At 40.9% G+C, this 22,944-nt stretch overlaps 1 protein-coding gene across 1 annotated transcript in view; it reads right to left on the reverse strand.

Moving 5' to 3' along the window:
• The window catches only part of WDR18 (WD repeat domain 18), a 102,925-nt gene that overhangs the window by 47,541 nt on the left and 32,440 nt on the right, over window positions 1–22,944 (reverse strand). Inside the window, exons 3-5 of the mRNA XM_070746464.1 lie at window positions 12,359–12,492; window positions 9,864–10,005; window positions 1,630–1,773 (exon numbers count right to left, since the gene is read on the reverse strand). Coding sequence (XP_070602565.1) covers window positions 1,630–1,773; window positions 9,864–10,005; window positions 12,359–12,492 — 420 coding nt within the window. The remainder of the gene's footprint in view (window positions 1–1,629; window positions 1,774–9,863; window positions 10,006–12,358; window positions 12,493–22,944) is intronic.

Here is a 22,944-nt window from a genome sequence, read left to right on the forward strand (position 1 = left end):
GGAGAGATGATCGAAACATTTAAATATGTTAAAGGGTTAAATAAGGTTCAAGAGGGAAGTGTTTTTAATAGGAAAGTGAACACAAGAACAAGGGGGCACAATCTGAGATTAGTGGGGGGAAAGACCAGAAGCAAAGTGAGAAAATATGATTTTACTGAAAGAGTAGTAGATCCTTGGAACAAACTTCCAGCAGACGTGGTTGATAAATCCACAGTAACTGAATTTTAAACATGCCTGGGATAAACATATATCCATCCTAAGATAAAATACAGGAAATAGTATAATGGCAGACTATGAAGGTCTATGAGGTCTTTTTCTGCCGTCAATCTTCTATGTTTCTAAAATGCAATCGTGGTTGCTGTGTATGTGTGTCCATCATGTTCTGTCTGGGTCCCCCCAGACGCCAACACCAACCAAAAAGAGTATCCAGACACACTGGTAAAAAGCAAAGGCAGTTTATATACTGGAAAGCAAACACAGGTAACAAAAACTGTTCTTACAGACAGGAACACTATGAAGCTTCACAGAGGTTTCACGAAGGCAATAAAACAGGATTCTTGCTGGCAAAAACAATGCTGGAGATAATAAAACCCACGCCTCCCCCAAGTCTTCCAGACTTCTAGGCCACAAGCCAAGATCAGAGACGCCAGGAATCGAAGCAAGGTCACAGGACTCCCAGTTGATAACTCTCCACAAGACTGTAAGGGCGGGCCTGCCTTTTCAACCCTGCTGAGGAGAACCACACCCAAACCCAGCTGTTGCCAATTCAGGGATGGAAATACCTTTCTAATTGGCCCCGTCTTTGAGCTGCACGTCGCTGCCTCATGTCTATTATAGCCTGTGCGTCTTCATCCAATGAATCCAGGCTATTAGCTGGGGAGAGGCCCCCCCCCAGGGGGTCTCAGGCTGCTCTCCCTCCTCCTCTTCCTGACGTTCCTCTCCCCCGTCTGCCTGGTCCTCCCCCTCCTGTTCACTGTCCTCCTCCTCTGGGCATGGATCCGGCAGAGCTCCAGCCGGTCCCTGAGGAGCCTCAGGCTGAATCACAACACATCATAATTCCAAAAATGGATCATACGTCACTCTGGGGAGGTCCACTGTAACTATGAATGGTTAAGAAATCAGTCTCAAGTCAAGGACTATGTGTACCATGAGATTTATAAAACAAGCAGAGCCGGGGTGGCGCAGCTGGTAGAGTGCTGTACTGCAGGCCACTAAAGCTGACTGCTAGATCTGAAGGTCAGAGGTTCAAATCTCATCACCAGCTCAAGGTTGACTCAGCCTTCCATCCTTCCGAGGTGGGTAAAATGAGGACCCGGATTGTGGGGGCAATAGTCTGGCTCTGTTAAAAAGTGCTATTGCTAACATGTTGTAAGCCGCCCTGAGTCTAAGGAGAAGGCGGCATAAAAATTGAATAAATAAATAAATAAGAAGTGAGGAGGAGGGGAAACATCACAAGGTTTGATAATCCTGTGAGGTTTGGGTCATTTGTTCATTTAATTTTACTTTTTAATATATTTTTGCATTCACAAATCAAAAGACACCCCCCCCCCCCTCCTTGGAGATTCCATCCCAGTTCGCGGCCCAAGGCACCTGGGATGCTTACTAACTACTGCATGCAATGGAACCTACCCAGGAGCAGAGATCAACCTGGAAGATGGAACCATCCAGCCCGCCACAGAACATGCTGTATTCTGCAAGGTCAAGGGTCACCGACATGATGCTCACATCAAAGACGACGGAGAGGAGAAGGTTCCCGGAGGAGATCTCCCACAACTGAGAACGAGAAAAGGTGCAGATTAAAATCCAGGTTTTAGTTGTAACGCACGGATATCGCACTCGTGTCATCACGGCAGCGTCACATGACATATCAGGACTTCGCTAAACTGGCCGTGGCCAGCGTGTGACGTATCCGGCACGTGGGCTGCACGTTTGACAACCCGGCTGTAATGCTACAAAATTAAACCTGATGCCAGGCTATGAATGTGAGATGCATTACGTATCAATAGCAGCACAGCAGGATTTATGGATCTAGGATCTATGTTTCTCAATAGCAGCACAGTAGGATTTTTACATAAAGAGAGAAAATTCTTCTTTTCAGCGATTGTAGAAAAAAGATTCGGTTAAATGGTACATCTGGCTAGATAGAAGATGTGTATGCCACCCCGAGTCTTCGGAGAGGGGCGGCATACAAATCTAATAAATAAATAAATAAATAAATAAATAAAATAAAATAAATAAATAAACAAACATACAACTCCATCATGATTCTTTTACCCTTCACCCAAACAACTATCCCACAACCTTATAAAACAACATTATGAATCATTGATAAAAGCCGCCCCGAGTCTGCAGTGAGGGGCAGCATACAAATCTAATCTAATCTAATCTAATCTAATCTAATCTAATAAATGAATGAATGAATGAATAAATAAATAAATAAGCAAATAAATAAATAAATAAATAAACAAACAAATTTTTAAAAAAGGGGTGGACAAATTCAATATGACAAAATTTAAACTCTAATTTAGAAGCTTAAAAACTTTCATCTATATTGACAGTAATGATCTTAAAAGCTGTAGAGTAATTGGGTCAACAGATAAGTTGACACTATTTACGACACCTGATAAATTTATAGATAGGAATTTATCTCTTCTTTATTTTTTAATTTTTCCTCTTCTCTTTCCTTCCCCCTTTTCTCTCTTTTTCTTTCTCTCTCTTTAGCCTATTTTCTCCTATATATGTATTTTGATTTATAACTGTATACTCTAAATTCATATACATTTGTACCAATATTCACATAATCCTTTTGCTTTATGCATCTCCTCTCCTATTTATCTTCAATAAAGATTATAATTTCTTTTTTTTTTAAATGTAAAAATAAAAAGAGAAAAGATTTGGGAAGCAAGAACAAAAGGCGACGGATTCTTATAAATGCATCTTTCCTATCCTGGCAATGATCCACATTCTGCTACTTCCCCTGAGATTAAGCCCACGTGTTGACACAGAGCTCTCTTGGTCCTTGCCTGTGCCTTATAATCCAGATGGAATTTTATGTAACCCAAACTCTGGGAAGAAACAGCCGCAGCTTCAATTAGACAGGCTGAGGCTCACTGGTGCTGCCAATCGTATAAAAGCCTGGAAGGAAACCTGGGATATCTGGAGGAGCACCAAGAAGCACACACGGATGGCAACATTTTGTGGCATACAGGCAGTCCCTGTTGAATGGCTGCTCTTTCGGCAACCGTTCCGAATTGAGATGGTGCTGGATGAGGGGTCCTTAGGACACATCCTCTTAGTTGCGGCTGTTTGCAAAGTCCCCCGTTGCCAGTTAGGTGCTTGGCGAACCGGCATGAATGAATGAATGAATGAATGAATGAATGAATGAATGAATGAATCTATCTATCTATCTATCTATCTATCTATCTATCTATCTATCTATCTATCTATCTATCTATCTATCTATCTACAGTATCTATCTATCTATCTATCTATCTATCTATCTATCTATCTATCTATCTATCTACCTAACTAACTAACTACCTACCTACAGTATCTATCTATCTATCTCTCTGTCTGTCTGTCTATCTATCTATTGTCTATCTATCTATTATCTATCTATCTATCTATCTATCTATCTATCTATCTATCTACCGTATCTATCTATCTATCTATCCATCTATTGTCTATCTATCATCTATCTATCTATCTATCTATCTATCTATCTCTCTCTCTCTCTCTCTCTCTCTCTATCATCTATCTATCTATCTCTATCTATCATCTCTCTCTCTCTATCATTCATCTATCTATCTATCTATCTATCTATCTCTATCTATCCATCCATCCATCCATCCCTATCTATCTATCTATCTATCTATCTATCTATCTCTATCCATCCATCCATCCATCCATCCATCCATCTTTCTTTATATGCCGCCCCTCTCCAAGAACATGGGATGGCTTTCCACATATAAAAAGGCAATATATATCAAAATCCAATAAATTAAAATTAGAAGTTACATCTAAAAACTAAGGAACCAGTTAAAATACACACATATCCATTCAATCAACAAACCCACTATACATCCATCGGCCAGGGGCCAGAATCTAATGACACCAAGGTTTGCTGCATAGCTGAGTCTTTAGAGGCGAAGAGGGTAGGGACAGTGCGAATCTCTGGCGGGAGCTGATTCCAGAGGGCCAGGCCCCACCAAGCGACATTATGACATTGCAGCATCCCATGGTCACTCAATTGCCATTGGTAAAGTCTTCGCTGCCAGCTTCCATCAAGCAAAGTGAACGGGGAAGCCAGCAGGAGGTTGCAAATGGTGATCACACCTCCAGGAAATGCTGTGGGATTTGCTTAATGATGTGCGCTGGGATGGCTAGAACTAACTTGCCCCCAGTCACATGAAACAACTGTGTTGCTTAGTGACAGGAATCCCAATCTCAATTATTGTTGTGAAACAAGGACCCGCTGCCCCTTGAAATTGTAGCTGTTCAAAGTTTGTGGATTGGCCCAAAGGTGCTTTTTTTCCCCCAAGAGGCAAATGGACTGTCTGGTTTTTCTTTGAAGACATTTTGCTTCTCATGTAAGAAGCTTCTTCAACTCCGACTGGAGGGATTGGGGGGGGGGGGGGGCTCTGACTGGATGGTGAAAAAAGCATCTTTGGGACAACCATGACCCGGATCACTGAGAATCTTTAGTAGTAGTAGTAGTAGTAGTAGTAGTAGTAGTAGTAATAATAATAATAATAATAATAATAATAATAATAATAATAATAATAATAATGAGGAGGAGGAGGAAGGAGGTAGAGGAGGAAGGACCTGGGAGATCTTCTAGTCCAACCCCCAGCTTAGGCAGGAAATCCTACACTACTTCAGACAGATGGTTATCCGACATAATCTTTAAAACTTCCAGTCTTGGAGCATTCTGGAGGCAAGCTGTTCCACTGATTTAACTGTTTGGAAATGTCTCCTTAGTTTAAAGTTGCTTCACTGCCTGATTAGTTTCCACCCATTGCTTCTTGTCCTGCCCTCAGGTGCTTTGGAGAATAGGATGACTCCTTCTTCCTTGTGGCAGCCCTTGAAATATTGGAACGCTGCTATCATGTCTCCCCTGGTCCTTCTTTTCATTAAATTAGACATACCCAGTTCCTGCAACCATTCTTCATATGACCAGAATACCTTCGGAACCACCTGCTACCGCATGAATCCCAGCGACCGATAAGGTCCCCCAGAGTTGGCCTTCTCCGGGTCCCGTCGACTAAACAATGTCGTTTGGTGGGGCCCAGGGGAAGAGCCTTCTCTGTGGCGGCCCCGGCCCACTGGAACCAACTCCCCCCAGAGATTAGAATTGCCCCCACCCTCCTTGTCTTTCGTAAACTACTCAAGACTCACTTATACCGCATGGGGACACTTTCCCCCCAGGCTTTTTTATACTTTGTTTTATGTTTGGTATGAATGTGCTGTTTGGTTTTTTAAATAATGATAGGGTTTTATATGTTTTTTGATATTAGATTTGTTCCATTACTATTGTGTTTTTTATTACTGTTGTGAGCCGCCCCGAGTCTTCGGAGAGGGGCGGCATACAAATCTAAAATAATAAATAATAATAATAATATGTTTTAGTCTCCAGTCCCCTAATAGTTGCTTTTCTCTGCACCTTTTCTAGAGTCTCAACATCCTTTTTGCATCGTGGCAACCAAAACTGAATGCAGTATTCCACGTGTGGCCTTACCAAGGCCTTATAAAGTGGTATTAACACTTCACGTGATCGTGATCTTTATAGATACTTGTAGACTGCCCTTAACAAAAAACAATAATAGGCACCATGGCTGTGAAAGATTAACTGAAGGGTTCATTTTTTGTACACTCCAGCTAAATGCCAAAGAGGAGAATCAGAACTGCAGAAAAAACAATTGCTGCCAACCTGCCTTCCATTGAGGACCTGTATACTGCACGAGTCAAAAAGAGAACGGGGAAAATATTTACTGACCCCTCACATCCTGGACACAAATTGTTTCAACTCCTACCCTCAAAACGTCGCTAAGGAGCACTGCACACCAAGACAACTAGACACAAGAACAGTTTTTTCCCCGAACGCCATCACTCTACTAAACAAATAATTCCCTCAACACTGTCAGACTTTCTACTAAATCTGCACTTCTATTCTACTAGTTTTTCTCATCATTCCTTTCACCCATTTCCTCCCATGTTGACTGTATGACTAACTTGTTGCTTATATCCTAAGATTTGTATTAATATTGCTTCTTCATGGCTTATTTGACCCCTATGACAATCATTAAGTGTCATACCACATGATTCTTGACAAATGTATATTTTATTTTATGTACACTGAGAGCATATGCACCAAGACAAATTCCTTGTGTGTCCAATCACACTTGGCCAATAAAAATTCTATTCTATTCTATTCTAAAAGATATGGTGCTGTTTTTTTCAGTCCTTGAATCGGGAACATCTTCGGAGTCTTCGGAGAGGGGCGGCATACAAATCCAAATAATAAACATCCAGCATTTAACTCATCCATCTCTTTCCCCATTTTTCCCCTTCTCCTGGTATCCTGAGATTAATTAGAGTACTGTACATGGTTATTTTGCAATACATTCATTTCCACGACCTATTTCTGAACTGTGTTTTATATATAGGACAGGGAAAAAAATCCATGCTGAAAACAGGCTCTAAATTATAAGGAGGGCTCCTAGTCCCGAGTGCACTAGGAGAAGGGTGACCTATAAAATCGAAAAATAAATAAATAAAATAAATATCGCCCCCTCCCTCCCCAGGAGGGTTTGTGTCCAGAAACGTTTAAAAAAGCTTTATGAAAGGATTTGTTGCATGTAAGCAAAAGGTTTCCATTTCCAGACCTGCCAAATATACCAGCAGAAATGAATATGCATAGGTACATATTTGCCAAGCAGTGGTTATGATTTCCTACCTTAGAAAGGATTTGGCATGAGCAAAGCAATTCCAATTCCCTAGCTGTATGCAAATTTATGCAATCCGTTTCCATTTTTATCCTAAAACAGATTGAACTGCCTTTTCCGCATATAGTTTGCTGTTGTTGAAAACGGTTCTTTTGTGCTGTCCGGGTAAAATTCAATTGCAGGGGAACACTTAAGAGTGTGCAGAACTAGATATGATGACAAAACGTTTGAACAATCAAGCTGAAACAGAATTTTATAAAATATGGGATAAAGTGTATGACTGGTGGAATTTTAAAAATAGTATTAAAAATTAAATAAGTAAGAATTTATAACTATTTGAAGATTTATAAGATGGTAATTAGTTTAAAAACAATATAAACATAGAATTTTTGTTCCTTTTTCTTTTCTTTTTTTATAATATGATAAAGTTAGAAGTGTTTTATTTCCTTGTATTATTTATATTCTATCTTTTTGAATAAGTATATGATATTTTATAGATGAAGAAATTTAACTAACATAATTAACATAAAGAATATAGAGTTAAACGTAACAAGAATGTAATGTGCACGTGTGACATTTCTGTATTGATCTGACAATAGTTAGGGTTTTATATTTTTGTATTAGTTAGACTTCTAGGAAAAGCGGAGCAATGGTAGCTCCTTAAATGTTTAATGTCATTTGTCTTTGTTTGTCTTTTTTGAAAAATAAAAAAAAATATTTTTTAAAAAGAGTTTAACTGGAGAATTTTCGGAGAGGATCACAACATTCTAAGGTATTTTGCACAAAAGTATCGTGCGGCTAGTCCTCAACTTATCTCTGTGGCTAAACGAAACAGTTGTAAAATGGGTTTTGCCCCCGTTTTATGACCTCTCTTGCCACAGGTGTTAAGTGAATCACTGTGGTCGGTAAGCTGGGAACACAGTTGTTAAGTGAATCTGGCTTTCCCATTGACTTTGCTCGTCAGAAAGTCGCAAAAGGGGGATTGCGTCATCTCAGGACACGGCAATTGTCATAAATATGAACCAGGTATGAAAAACCCAAATTCTGACCTTCTGACCCAGGGAATGCTGCAACAGTTCTATCTGTCTGTCTGTCTGTCTGTCTGTCTGTCTGTCTGTCTGTCTGTCTGTCTGTCTAATCTAATCTAATCTAATCTAATCTTATCTTATCTATCTATCTATCTATCTATCTATCTATCTATCTATCTATCTATCTATCTATCTATCAGATTTGTATGCCACCCCTCTCCACAGACTCGGGGCGGCTAATAGCAATAATAATACAATGTAAACAAATCTAATATTTAAGTTAATTTAAAACCCCAATTTAGAAACCAATCATACATACTGACATACCATGCATAAATTTTTATAAGCCTAGGGGGAGGGAAGTCTCAATTCCCCCATGCCTGACGACAGAGGTGGGTTTTAAGGAGCTTACGAAAGGCAAGGAGGGTGGGGGCAACTCTGATATCTGGGGGGAGTTGGTTCCAAAGGGTCGGGGCCGCCACAGAGAAGGCTCTTCCCCTGGGTCCCGCCAAACGACATTGTTTAGTTGACGGAACCGGAGAAGGCCAACTCTGTCGGACCTAACTGGTCGCTGGGATTCGTGCGGCAGAACTCTAATACAATTAATTAAATTAATAAATTTGATTATTAAATAAATTGTGAAAAACATGCACAAGTCACTTTTTTCCAATGCCGTTGTCAACCCTGAAGCTGACATGACCGAAGCCGTCTTGAAGGCTTCAGTGTTGCCACACTGGAACTGAGGAATGGGGAGGTGGAGATTACAGATAGCTAGGGTCCTATAGCCAAAATAAAATACTTTCTCTTGGGAACTCTTCAGAAGGGAAGGATTTAGGGGTCGTGATTTCTGACAGTCTCAAAATGGGCAAACAGTGTGGTCAGGCGGTAGGGAAAGCGACAAGAATGCTTGGCTGCATAGCTAGAGGTATAACAAGCAGGAAGAGGGAGATTGTGATCCCGCCGTATAGAGCGCGGGTAAAAACACATTTGGAATGCTGTGTTCATGGTCCATCTAGTCTGCCCTTATACTATTTCCTGTATTTTATCTTATGATGGATAGTTTATCCCAGGCATGTTTAAATTCAGTTACTGTGGATTTACCAACCACATCTGCTGGAGGTTTGTTCCAAGCATCTACTACTCTTTCAGTAAAATAATATTTTCTCATGTTGCTTTTGATCTTTCCCCCAACTAACTTCAGATTGTGTCCCCTTGTTCTTGGGTTCACTTTCCTATTAAAAACACTTCCCTCCTGAATCTTATTTAACACATTAACATATTTAAATGTTTCAATCATGCCCCCCCTTTCCCTTCTGTCCTCCAGACTATAGAGATTGAGTTCATGAAGTCTTTCCTGATACGTTTTATGCTTAAGACCTTCCACCATTCTTGTAGCCCATCTTTAGACCCGTTCAATTTTATCCATATCTTTTTGTAGGTGAGGTCTCCAGAACTGAACACAGTATTCCAAATGGGGTCTCACCAGCGCTCTATAGAGCGGGATCACAATCTCCCTCTTCCTGCTTGTTATAATTTGCTATAGGTATGTTACTTGTAACCCTGACACCATATCTTTGAATGGTCACGAAAGTAATGGTTACAGGTTGAGAGCTATCTATCTTTCTTCATCCTCTTCTTCTTTTAACGACCCCATAATCTCTTGCAGGGTGGAGTCCAGGCAACTGAATGGAGCAAACAGAGTGTTTTAATGGCCGTATGCCTTTCTTGTCGGCAATGTGGAGTTTTGCTCAGCAGATATATTCTCTGAGTGTCCAGAGAGAGAAATATCTGCCTCTACCTTGGAGCCTCCTGATTGTGAGGCGAGAACTCCACCTCCAGGTGCCGCACCACTCCAGGTGGAGAACTATCTACGCTGCTTCCAAATTCTTACCTTTGCTGTTTGGTCCAAAGACGCTGTGGCAGCTCTGGCCGTGGGGCCACCAACACCGCAGAAGAGATCTGTGATAGGAAGGCTGTGCCGTGACAACACATGGCGGGGCTCGGGGCTTTGGCCATGTTCCACCTGGAGCACACTGAGAAATGAATCGGTTTTAACACAATAAATAGGAAAATTGTGCACAAGGATGGATTCGGAGTTGCAAACGTGCACTCCATTTAATCGCTAAAGCAATAATGCTAAAAATGAGTGTTAGGGAATTCAGGTGAAAATTAATTAAGCAGATACAGTGATACCTTGTCTTACAAACCTCTCGTCATACAAACTTTTCGAGATACAAACCTGGGGTTTAAGATTTTTTTGCCTCTTCTTCCAAACTATTTTCACCTTACAAACCCAAGCCGCCGCCACTGGGATGCCCCACCTCTGGACTTCTGTTGCCAGCAAAGTGCCCGTTTTTATTTATCTATTTATCTATTTATCTATTTATCTATCTATCTATCTATCTATCTATCTATCTATCTATCTATCTATCTATCTATCTATCTATCTATCTAATCCATCCATCCATCCATCCATCCATCCATCTATCTATCTATCTCATTCGATTTTTATGCCGCCCTTCTCCTTAGACTCAGGGCGGCTTACAACATGTTAGCAATAGCACTTTTTAACAGAGCCAGCATATTGCCCCCCACAATCTGGGTCCTCATTTTACCCACCTCGGAAGGATGGAAGGCTGAGTCAACCTTGAGCCGGTGATGAGATCTGAACCGCTGACCTACAGATCTACAGCCAGTTTCAGTGGCATACAGCACTCTACCTGCTGTGCCACCCTGGCTCATAATCACAAAAAGACTGAAGTCTGGAGGTGGGGTTTCGAGGACCTCCGTGTTTTTGCTATGCTGCAATTTCGCTGAGGCTCCCCTCGCTGGGAAACCCCACCTCCGGACTTCCGTTGCCAGCGAAGCACCCATTTTTGCACTGCTGGGATTCCCCTGCAGCATCACTAAAACACGGAAGTGTGGGGGTGGGGTTTCCCATGGAGGGGAGCCTCAGGGGAATCCCTGCAGCGCAAAAATGGGTGCTTCGGCTGGCAAAAGGGGTGAGTTTTAGGCTTGCATGCATTAATCGCTTTTCCATTGATTCCTATGGGAACCATTGTTTCGTCTTACAAACGTTTCACCTTACAAACCTTGTCCGGGACCAATTAAGTTCGTAAGACGAGGTATCACTGTAATTGCAGGGTGGCCATTTTATCTACAACCTGTTTGTTTGTTTTTTTGATAAAAGTCTAAATCTTTAGGCTTCTTCTTCCAGTTGTCTCTACCTTCCATTTTAGATTAACGTCTCCAAATTTGACTAAAGAAGGAAAAAGAAGTTTGTCAGCTTCCTGCTGGACACAATAATATCAGAATTCATTCACTGGGGTGTGTTTGTGGAATTTTTTTTCCCCATCCACAAGAATCTTTCCTTTTTTCCTGACCTTCAGAGGCTTTGTTATGATGCTTTTTCACCTAAGCAAGCATTCTTACTTTCATCTATGACATATTGAGCCGCCCAAGTCTTCAGAGAGGGGCGGCATATAAATCTAATAAATTGAATTGAATTGAATTGAATATGCCACTGAGGATGACAACTGAAGAGAAGATTCCATAGAAGTAACTTCCAAATCCTGGCCAACAACTCTCTCCCTAAATTTCAGTATTAAAATAGAATTCCTATCTTTTTGTAAAACTTGTTTAATTCTGCAAAGTTTATAGATCAAGGTATATGGCCTTATAGTTTAAACTATGTGATTTTGATGAATCCAAAATTAAAGGTACTTCTTCAAAACCAATATTAATAATTAAACAATCCACACTTAAAAGCAATTTAATTTAACGCTTCAGTAGGACATCGTTTGGCTGGACATATTTGTGAAGATAATACAAAAGGATCTTCTTTCTGAACAGAAGTGGAACATACATCTTCTAAAGCTAAGGACACTCTTGAGATAGAAACATAGAAGACTGACGGCAGAAAAAGACCTCATGGTCCATCTAGTCTGCCCTTATACTATTTTCTGTATTTTATCTTAGGATGGATATATGTTTATCCCAGGCATGTTTAAATTCAGTTACTGTGGATTTATCTACCACGTCTGCTGGAAGTTTGTTCCAAGGATCTACTACTCTTTCAGTAAAATAATATTTTCTCATATTGCTTTTGATCTTTCCCCCCACCTAACTTCAAATTGTGCCCCCTTGTTCTTGTGTTCACTTTCCTATTAAAAACACTTCCCTCTTGGACCTTATTTAACCCTTTAACATATTTAAATGTTTCGATCATGTCCCCCCTTTTCTTTCTGTCCTTAAATGTTAAAAGTTGGTACCCAAATGTTAAAAGTTGGTACCCAAAATAATATTCACACTCTGCAGCATTGGTAAATGCAATGATGTTGATCTTGCGAGTAGAATCGGGAAGTGGGAGGCCCTTTCAATTCATACCTGTACAGGCTCCATACTATGACAAGACAATCTTTGGCTCCGGAGAGAAAATGGCTGCTATCGTCCGTAAAGGCCAAGCAGCTTAAGTCCTGATAATGTCGATTCAGGATAGCAAGTAGATACCCGTTAGATACCTGCAGAAAAGAAAAGAATTTTTTTTAAAAAGAGTAGAAATAAAGAGATGAAATAGAAATTCTGCAACTTCTCCTTCAATTGGACAGTCTATATACTATATTTTTCAGAGTATAAGATGCATCTTTTTCCTCCCTAAAAGAGGCTGAAAATATGGATGCGTCTTATACTCCGAATGTAGCTTTTTTCCCCACAGCCCTAACTAGATGCTAATGTTCTTCCTTTTTTTAAAAGTTTCTTTATTGATTTAAAAAAAGATACTTCGCATATGTTTTGTTCTGTTTTTACAGGTCTTAATCAGTTTCTATTACATTTTAAATATGTCATTCATTTCTCTATATATTTATTTTATTTTATTTATTTATTTTGTCCAATACACAATGAGGGTTTTAGTGGGTATATATCTATATACACATAGTAAAATACATGATGAAGGTTGTAGAGGAGATACTCATAGTAAAATATATCTAAGAAATAATAGAAAAGAAGGTATAGTATAGAACATATCAATAAAAGAATAGAAGAAGAGATACAGTAGAACCCCGACTTACGAGACTAATTGGTTCCGGAAGGAGGCTCGTAAGTCGGAACGCTCGTATGACGAAACATTGTTTCCCATAGGAAACAATGTAAAGTCAATTAATCCGTGCAACAACAAAAAAACCCGCTGCCGCCGAACGCTAACTTCCGTGTTTGGCTTCAGGAGACAGCTGCGAAGCGGCGCGCGTGTTTTAAAAGGTTGCAGCCGGCCTGGGGGGCTCGGGGGCTTGCCCCCGAGCCCCCCAGGCTGGCTGCGACGTTTTAAAACACGCGCGCCGCTTCGCAGCTGTCTCCTGAAGCCAAACACGGAAGTTAGCGTTCGGCTTCAGGAGACAGCTCCTTGGCGCTCGTATCCCGAATGTGAGCTCGGGAGGCGAACAAAAATGTCGCTCCCCTCCCAGCTCTTATCTCGAGTAGCTCGTAAGTAGAGCTGCTCGTATGTCGAGGTTCCACTGTATAGGAATAGAAGAAAGGTATAGGAGATAAAGGAGAGTTAAATTATGTACATTCATAATTCATAATATGTAAATCTGTTAAATTATATACATTCAAATATAAGTATCATAAGTAAAGCATAGTGTTAGAAGAGAAAAAAAAGAAAAGAAATATTAATAAGTATACATTTTTTTCAGTTTCTGTAATAGAGTACTCATTAGTCCATGTTTTTATTTCATTTCTATTAATATTACGAAGCATTTATTTTTATTTCTATATATACTGATACTTTGTATTGTTACTTTTCAGTTTTTGTTTTGAATCCATTCGTACCATAATTCTTTAGATTCTTTATATTTTATTCCCTTGATTTGAGTTAGTCATTTCGTCCATTTCTACACATCTATATATTTTATCAATAATTAAACTTTCCGATGGGGTCTGTTCATTTTTCCACATTTGTGCCAGTGATATTCTAACTGCGGTGATTATGTGTGTCATAAGGAAAAGCGTTTGCTTGGAGTAATGTCTTTTCCAAATTCCTAGGAGCATACCCTCTGGGGTGTATTCCAATGTTCTTCCTACTGTAGTTTCCTACTCTCTCTTAAGTTTTTTCCCCCCATCTCTAAGTCTTTGCAGGCTTGTTTTCATTCCTACTCACTCTGAAAAAGGTGGTTTCAGCTCTAACCAAGCGAATAAATAATGTGCTGAAGCTGAACAGACTAAGGATGCTTGTCAGATAAATACCTGGTAGGTAGATTAATAATGATGATGATGATGATGATGATGATGATGATAATAATAATAATAGTAATAATAATAATAATAATAATTTATTAGATTTGTATGCCGCCCCCGGGGCGGCTCACAACAACGATAAAAAACAATATTATAATGGCACAAATCTAATATTAAAAAAACTAAAAACCCTATCATAATTAAAAACCAAACAGCACATACATACCAAACATAAATTATAATAAGCCTGGGGGAAAGGTGTCTCAAATCCCCCATGCCTGGCGGTATAGGTGGGTCTTAAGTAGTTTACAGAAGACAAGGAGGGTGGGAGCAGTTCTAATCTCTGGGGGGGCGTTGATTCCAGAGGGCCGGGGCCGCCACAGAGAAGGCTCTTCCCCTTGGGCCCGCCAGACGACATTGTTTAGTCGACGGGACCCGGAGAAGGCCAACTCTGTGGGACCTTATCGGCCGCTGGGATTCGTGTGGTAGCAGGCGGTTCTGGAGGTACTCTGGTCCAATGCCATGTAGGGCTTTAAAGGTCATGACCAACACTTTGAATTGTGACTGGAAACTGATCGGCAGCCAATGCAGGCCACGGAATGTTGTAGATACATGGGCGAATCTGGGAAGCCCCACGATGGCTCTCGCGGCCGGGTTCTGCACGATCTGGAGTTTCCGAACACTTTTCAGAGGTAGCCCCATGTAGAGAGCGTTGCAGTAATCGAAACTTGAGGTGATAAGGGCATGAGTGACTGTGAGCAGTGAGTCCCGGTCCAAATAGGGCCGTAACTGGTGCACCAGGTGAACCTGGGCAAACTCCCTCCTCGCCACAGCCGAAAGATGATATTCCAATGTCAGCTGTGGATCAAGGAGGACGCCCAAGTTGCGAACCCTCTCTGAGGGGGTCAATAGTTTCCCCCCCCAGGGTAATGGACGGACAGATGGAATTGTCCTTGGGAGGCAATATCCACAGCCATTCCATCTTGTCTGGATTGAGTTTGATTTTGTTGACACCCATCCAGTCCCCAACAGCCTCCAGGCACCGGCACATCACTTCCACTGCTTCCCGCCCCCCTCTGCCACTTTCCTCCCCCAGAAGTAAGGTGCGCCTTATACTCTGATGTGTCTTATACCCAAAAAAATACAGTAACTCTAAAATTGTGATACCGTAACATTTAACTGCGTGAAATTTTGCACCAAAGGGCAAAAGTATACTGCTCAAAAAATAATAATAAAGGGAACACTGAAAGAACACATCCTAGATCTGAATGAATGAAATATTCTCATTGAATGCTTTGTTCTGTACAAAGATGAATGTACACAACAGCAGGTGAAATTGATTGTCAATCGGTGTTGCTTCCTAAAGGGGCAGTTTGATTTCACAGAAGTTTGATTTACTTGGAGTTATATTGTGTTGTTTAAGTGTCCCCTTTATTTTTTTGAGCAGTGTATTTCAACCAAGGTTCCTCAAAAAGACTGACCTGCAGAATGCATCCAAAATACAGGACCCAAATGGAATTCAATCCTGGCAAATTTTATACAATATTTCATAACATAAAAATGAGCAGAAAACAATTTATGACATAACACAAAATGTCATACTAGCATTTCCTGTGCTGATGTTTAAGTGTGTGTATGTGTGCAAATAAAAGATAGCTAGATAGCTAGACAGACAGACAGAGTAACATAGTTCAACATGGGCTATTTTCAAAGCAGACATTTCTGAATATATCCCAAAATTTTAAATAACTTTCCCAATCAACTCGGAAGTCCTATCACTACTGAAGGGTTTGAGCAGGGGTGCCCAACCTTGGCAACTTTAAGACCTGTGGACTTCAACTCCCAGAATTCCTCTGGGGGAAAAGCTGGCTGAGGAATTCTGGGAGTTGAAGTCCACAAGTCTTAAAAGTTGCCAAGGTTGGAGACTCCTGGTCTGGTACAAATAAGTGTGCAGTTATAGAAAGCAATGAGACTCACATCATAGCAATGTACCCAATAGGGTCAATTTAACACGCCATAAGACGATGGTGTCAGATTTGGAAGTAGCTGTGGATGTTATCTCTCCAACCTACTTTGCAAGACAGGAGCCTTGCATGGCAGGAGGCAATGACAGCAGCTTCTGATGAATGGTCACTGGGGACAAACTTGTCGTCACTGAAACGCTGTGCTGTCCCGTTTTACACGAGCTCCTGCCTGACAAAAATATCTCAGAAATTCAAACACTCGTTTATTATTTTCATGAAGTATTTATTTATTTATTTTGACTTCTATGCTGCCCAATCCTATGGGAGTCACGGCGGCAAATTAACAAATTAACATAGAAACATAGAAGTCTGTCGGCAGAAAAAGACCTCATGGTCCATCTAGTCTGCCCTTATACTATTTTCTGTATTTTATCTTAGGATGGATATATGTTTATCCCAGGCACGTTTAAATTCAGTTACTGTGGATTTACCAACCACGTCTGCTGGAAGTTTGTTCCAAGGATCTACTACTCTTTCAGTAAAATAATATTTTCTATGTTGCTTCTGATCTTTCCCCCAACTAACTTCAGATTGTGTCCCCTTGTTCTTGTGTTCACTTTCCTATTAAAAACACTTCTCTCCTGAACCTTATTTAACCCATGGACATATTTAAATGTTTCGATCATGTCCCCCCTTTTCCTTCTGTCTTCCAGACTATACAGATTGAGTCCATTAAGTCTTTCCTGATACATTTTATGCTTAAGACCTTCCACCATTCTTGTAGCCTGTCTTTGGACCAGTTCAATTTTGTCAATATCTTTTTGTAGGTGAGGTCTCCAGAACTGAACACAGTACTGTATTCCAAATGTGGTCTCACCAGCGCTCTATATAAGGGGATCACAAGCTCCCTCTTCCTGCTTATTATACCTCTAGCTATGCAGCCAAGCATCCTACTTGCTTTTCCTACCGCCCGACCACACTGCTCACCCATTTTGAGACTGTCAGAAATCATTACCCCTAAATCCTTTTCTTCTGAAGTTTTTGCTAACACAGAGCCGCTTATAGTGCCCAAAGTTGATCACATGACCTTAGCAATATTACATAGCGGGATCAAATTAAAACATACAGAAACTTGTTGTCAGGGCCTGTTTGGGTAAAGGGTGGCTGCAGCTATCCAACATAATCAGCTTCTGCATTACGTATTAATCTGCAATACTGCACTGTATAGCAATTGGCTTTTCAGGGACTTCAGACACTGATTTACTTCTGTGGGAAGATCAGTTTGGGGCCAGTATTATACATAATATTTTCTCCAAATTTTATCTCTTTAAATAGTGAGATTGCTGTTATAGGAATGAAACTATATGTGGACTGATTTATTTGCCGGAGACCTTTTCTGTGACCTGCAAGGGAACACAAGATGACGGCAGCATCTTTTCATTTAAAAACCTCCGATAAATTCCTGAGGATCACTATACTCTGCATTACGAGGGCTAAGCAACATCCTGATCCGAATGGAAAGGTTAAGTGATGTACTGTATCACCATATCCACGCAGGAAAAAGAAGAAGCAGCTTTTGAATTCTTACAACCCTTTTCCATTCCAAAGTCAGGCCACTCCAATGTTAATGAGGCTTAACTCTGGTTCTGTATAACTGCAGACAAATCCTTTTTTTTTGACTGACAGGCTACTCTGAACCAGGAATCGTAATATTCTTGTTGCAAACTGTTATTCTTTGCAAACCACGATTTGTGCTAATGATTAATTCGTGGAATCGCAGCCATAAAGACATCGTGGCAATAGAGAAATTAATGGAGTGGTCTTGCCACCTGCTATACTTTTCATCTGAACAGCTTCCTTTCAGATATAAATCGCTTCAAGTGGCTCAGCTTAAAAACAATGGCTAACAATTTAACAGACAAGGGTCTGTTCTGGGTCCTATTCTTTTTAATATCTTTGTGAGTGACATAAGGGAAGCTTTGGTAGGGAAGCTTTGCCTATTTGCCCATGATTCTAAAGTGTGCAACGGGGTTGATATTCCTGGAGACGTCTATATGGCAAATGATTTAGCTTTACTAGATAAGTGGTCAAAGCAATGGAAACTGCAGTTTAATGTTTACAAATGTAAAATAATGCACTAGGGCAAAAGGAATCCTCAATCTGAGTATTGTATTGGCAGTTCTGTGCTAGCAGAAACTTCAGAAGAGAAGGATTTAGGGGTAGTGATTTCTGACAGTCTCAAAATGGGTGAGCAGTGCAGTCAGGCGGTAGGGAAAGCAAGTAGAATGCTTGGCTGCATATCTAGAGGCATAGCTAGAGCAGGAAGAGGGAGACAGTGATCCCGCTGTATAGAGCGCTGGTGAGACCACATTTGGAATACTGTGTTCAGTTCTGGAGACCTCATCTACAAAAAGATATGGATAAAATTGAACGGGTCCAAAGACTGGCGACAAAAATGGTGGAAGGTCTGAAGCATAAAACATATCAGGAAAGACTTAATGAACTCAATCTGTATAGTCTGGAGGACAGAAGGGAAAGGGGGGACATGATCGAAACATTTAAATATGTTAAAGGTCCAGGAGGGAAGTGTTTTTAATAGGAAAGTGAACACAAGAACAAGGGGACACAATCTGAAGTTAGTTGGGGGAAAGATCAAAAGCAACATGAGAAAATATTATTTTACTGAAAGAGTAGTAGATCCTTGGAACAAACTTCCAGCAGATGTGGTTTAGTAAATCCACAGGAACTGAATTTAAACATGCCTGGGATAAACATATATCCATCCTAAGATAAAATACAGGAAATAGTATAAGGGCAGACTAGATGGACCATGAGGTCTTCTTCTGCTGTCAATCTTCTATGTTTCTATGTTTCTTATGTCCAGCCCTGCAGTTAGAGAGTATCTCTGCAACCATATAAGTTCCCATTAAGTTCTGGGAATTGAAGTCCACAAGTCTTTAAAGTTGCCAAGTTTGGGGTGACGGAAATAGAGAACTCACTGAGAGAAATCAGCCTGTTAGAGCTGAAGTGAGGCTTTCCGGAGGTCGATGGAAGTAAGCAATGGGCGAGCATCTTAGAACAAAGTTAACTTTTATTATAAAAAGTAAAAATGGTTATATTGCCGGAGCGGCATAAGACAGTCTTTGGAGGCTGTCAACCCACAGCGTGACATGGGGACCCCTGTTCTAAAAGTTTGGGGTGTGACAGGAGGAAGAGCAACTGCAGAGACTTTCCGAGGATGGCCACTCCCCCTTTCTTCTCCAATTATAGCCCAATTGAAGTATTTAATCACAACGTACTCAAAGAGGCTGAAAGGAAGCCTGACAACGTCTTCATTACCTATTGTTCAGCCAAGACGGATCTGAATTTGAAAGCACTCTAAATATTGCTGTTATAAAAATAACATTTGCTCTCTTTTTTTCACAGCGGATGGAAGCTTGCGGTATTCTCATTAACCCTGGGTGAGAGGCTGTAGAAGAGAGGCAATTATCTGGTACAGTCAAAAAGAAAGAAAAAGAAAAAGACAACTGCAATCCTACGAAGACTTTGCATTTAAATTATTCATCCTCTCTTGCCCACCCAGTATCCAGAGAGGAAAAAAGAGAGAGAGAGAGAGAAGAATATAAAATATATTCAAAAACAGTCCGTGAAGCAAAGAAGAAATATGTAGCCAAGTGGAACAGAATCTTGAATGGGGTAATAAAATGTGACATTAAATTTATGGGATAGAAAAATATGAGGATAATATAAGAATCCGTCATGTGCAACTCACCAGCATGAAGAAAGATAGAGAGAAAAAACCCCTACATCGTTTCTTATTGTGTCACAGAAACATAGAAGTCTGACGGCAGAAAAGGACCTCATGGTCCATCTAGTCTGCCCTTATACTATTTTCTGTATTTTATCTTAGGATGGATATATGTTTATCCCAGGCATGTTTAAATTCAGTTACTGTGGATTTATCTACCACGTCTGCTGGAAGTTTGTTCCAAGGATCTACTACTCTTTCAGTAAAAACTACTCTTTCAGTGTCTTCTCTGCTTCAAAAGGAAGTGGGTTTTGCAGTCTGCAGATGTCACACAATTTCTCTACAATTTCCCCCCCAAAACAAGTGAAGCTGAAGTTGATGCTTGTCTCATACCGAAATCTCTAGGGCAGGCCTTTTGAGGAGTGGGTCAACCGGCAATCTTTTCAAGACCGCACACTCCAAAACTTCGCAAGTGGCCTTGTCTCTCGCCTCAACTTGCCCACCAAGCACAGAGTGAATGAGTGCAATTTTTATGGAAAATCTCTGCTCTGCTTATCTGCTTGGGTTTGTTTATTGAGGACAACCCCTGGGCATTTTATTCATTTATTTTATTAATTAATTAATTAGATTTGTATGCCGCCCCTCTCCGAAGACTCGGGGCGGCTTTTGCCACGCTTTGTGAGCTATCAAAGGCCTTCTCTGTGGCGGCCCCGGCCCTCTGGAATCAACTCCCCCCGGAGATTAGAACTGCTCCCACCCTCCTTATCTTCCGTAAACTACTTAAGACCCACCTATACCGCCAGGCATGGGGGATTTGAGACACCTTTCCCCCAGGCTTATTATAATTTATGTTTTGGTATGTATGTGCTGTTTGGTTTTAATTATGATAGGGTTTTTAGTTTTTTTAATATTAGATTTGTGCCTGTATAATACTGTTTTTATCGTTGTTGTGAGCCGCCCCAAGTCTTCGGAGAGGGGCGGCATACAAATCTAATAAATTATTAATATTATTATTAATTGCTATTATATGATTTAAGACAGTGGTTCTCAACCTTTCTAACGCCGCGACCCCTTAATACAGTTCCTCGTGTTGTGGTGACCCCCAGCCATAAGTCTAGCACCAACAGAGCTTTAAGCCGATTGGCAGGAAGGTCTGAGGGACGCCCCCACTGTAAATGCCTGATTGGTCGGATTGTAAAAATATGTTCCAAGGCGCCAGAATAGAAGCTTTAGTTCCTAGCACCATGGGAAATTTGTCTTTTCCCATGGTCTTAGGCGACCCCTGTGAAATGGTCGTTCGACCCCCAAAGACTTTCTGAACTTACGTCAGCTGTTAATGACAACTAATTAACAATTGGGCTTTTGCAAGAAGAGATTGCCTTTAGATTTGTGCATATGTGGCCTCTACTAAGACAGTTAGTAGTAGGTTACTGATTTAAAATAAGTGTGAACAAACTCGGTGTTTGCTATGTTCTCAGCTGGGGCAGAACCACTACTCTTCCAGACTTTGTTTTATAGAAATTAACGCGGTGATGTATCAACAGTCCTATTCCCACTGGAAGCTTTGAAGAGGGTTAAAAGCATATTAGCAGCTCCAGCATCTGAAGGCCAGTCAAGTTATGATGGAGTAAATAATAATAATAATAATAATAATAATAATAATAATAATAATAATAATTTATTGGATTTGTATGCCGCCCCCTCTCCGTAGACTCGGGGCGGCTAACAACAATGATAAAAACAACATATAACAATCCAATAATAAAACAACTAAAAACCCTTATTATAAAACCAAACATACACACAAACATACCATGCATAACTTGTAATGGCCTAGGGGGAAGGAATATCTCAACTCCCCCATGCCTGGCGGTATAAGTGAGTCTTGAGTAGTTTACGAAAGACAGGGAGGGTGGGGGCAGTTCTAATCTCCGGGGGGAGTTGGTTCCAGAGGGCCGGGGCCACCACAGAGAAGGCTCTTCCCCTGGGGCCCGCCAAACGACATTGTTTAGTTGACGGGACCTGGAGAAGGCCAACTCTGTGGGACCTTATTGGTCGCTGGGATTCGTGCGGTAGCAGGCGGTTCCGGAGGTAAAGCTATTCTAGAAACCATTCCAGACCAGGAATAGATTTTCAATAAACAAGAAGAACATCTTCATAAAGCTTGGTTCTCCCTCATTTTATTCTGAGAAGGTGCCAATTTGATCATTCCAGGGATAAGGTCCATCAATTTTCTGGAAGTGACACTTCCAAAGCAAGAAAGTCCTGGATAGTGTTCTAGAACACTGTGGATCACCTCAGAAAGTTCCAGGAATAGATAATTGAAATCCACCCACAATTATTTTGACTGGATTTTGATTTTTCTAACAGCAGAGTGGATTGCTTGCAGAGGTGGTGGTCTCTTTTTGACTTTACTACTCTCTTTTGGGGACCTACTATACTTGTAGCTGTTGTACTGAATTAGGGATTAGGGAGTTGATTAGATGGATTTTAATGTACGTTCCAATCCATGGATTTTTTATAAAAAAACCACATTGCACACAAATTTTCAAATCCTCTGAGTCAAATAAAACCTGATTTTATATTTCTCCAGGACGCCAAGGAGACAGAGCCAAAAAGCACGGCAGCTTAATGTTTGCAGAGAGGAAATCCAGAGAGAAGAAGACTGGGGAAGAGCAGTGAAGCTTGCTGGGAGAGAATAAAATAAAATAGTTATAAAGAAAATGGAGTGGTGGTGTTCGGAAACTTCAGATCGTGCAGAATGCAGCTGCGAGAGCAATCATGGGCTTTCCCAAATATGCCCATGTTACACCAACACTCCGCAGTCTGCATTGGTTGCCGATCAGTTTCCGGTCACAATTCAAAGTGTTGGTTATGACCTATAAAGCCCTTCATGGCACCGGACAAGATTATCTCCAGGACCGTCTTCTGCTGCACGAATCCCAGCGACCGGTTAGGTCCCACAGAGTTGGCCTTCTCTGGGTCCCGTCAACTAAACAATGTCGCTTGGCGGGACCCAGGGGAAGAGC

This window comes from Erythrolamprus reginae, chromosome 1, assembly GCF_031021105.1.
Source record: "Erythrolamprus reginae isolate rEryReg1 chromosome 1, rEryReg1.hap1, whole genome shotgun sequence".
NCBI lineage: Eukaryota > Metazoa > Chordata > Lepidosauria > Squamata > Dipsadidae > Erythrolamprus > Erythrolamprus reginae.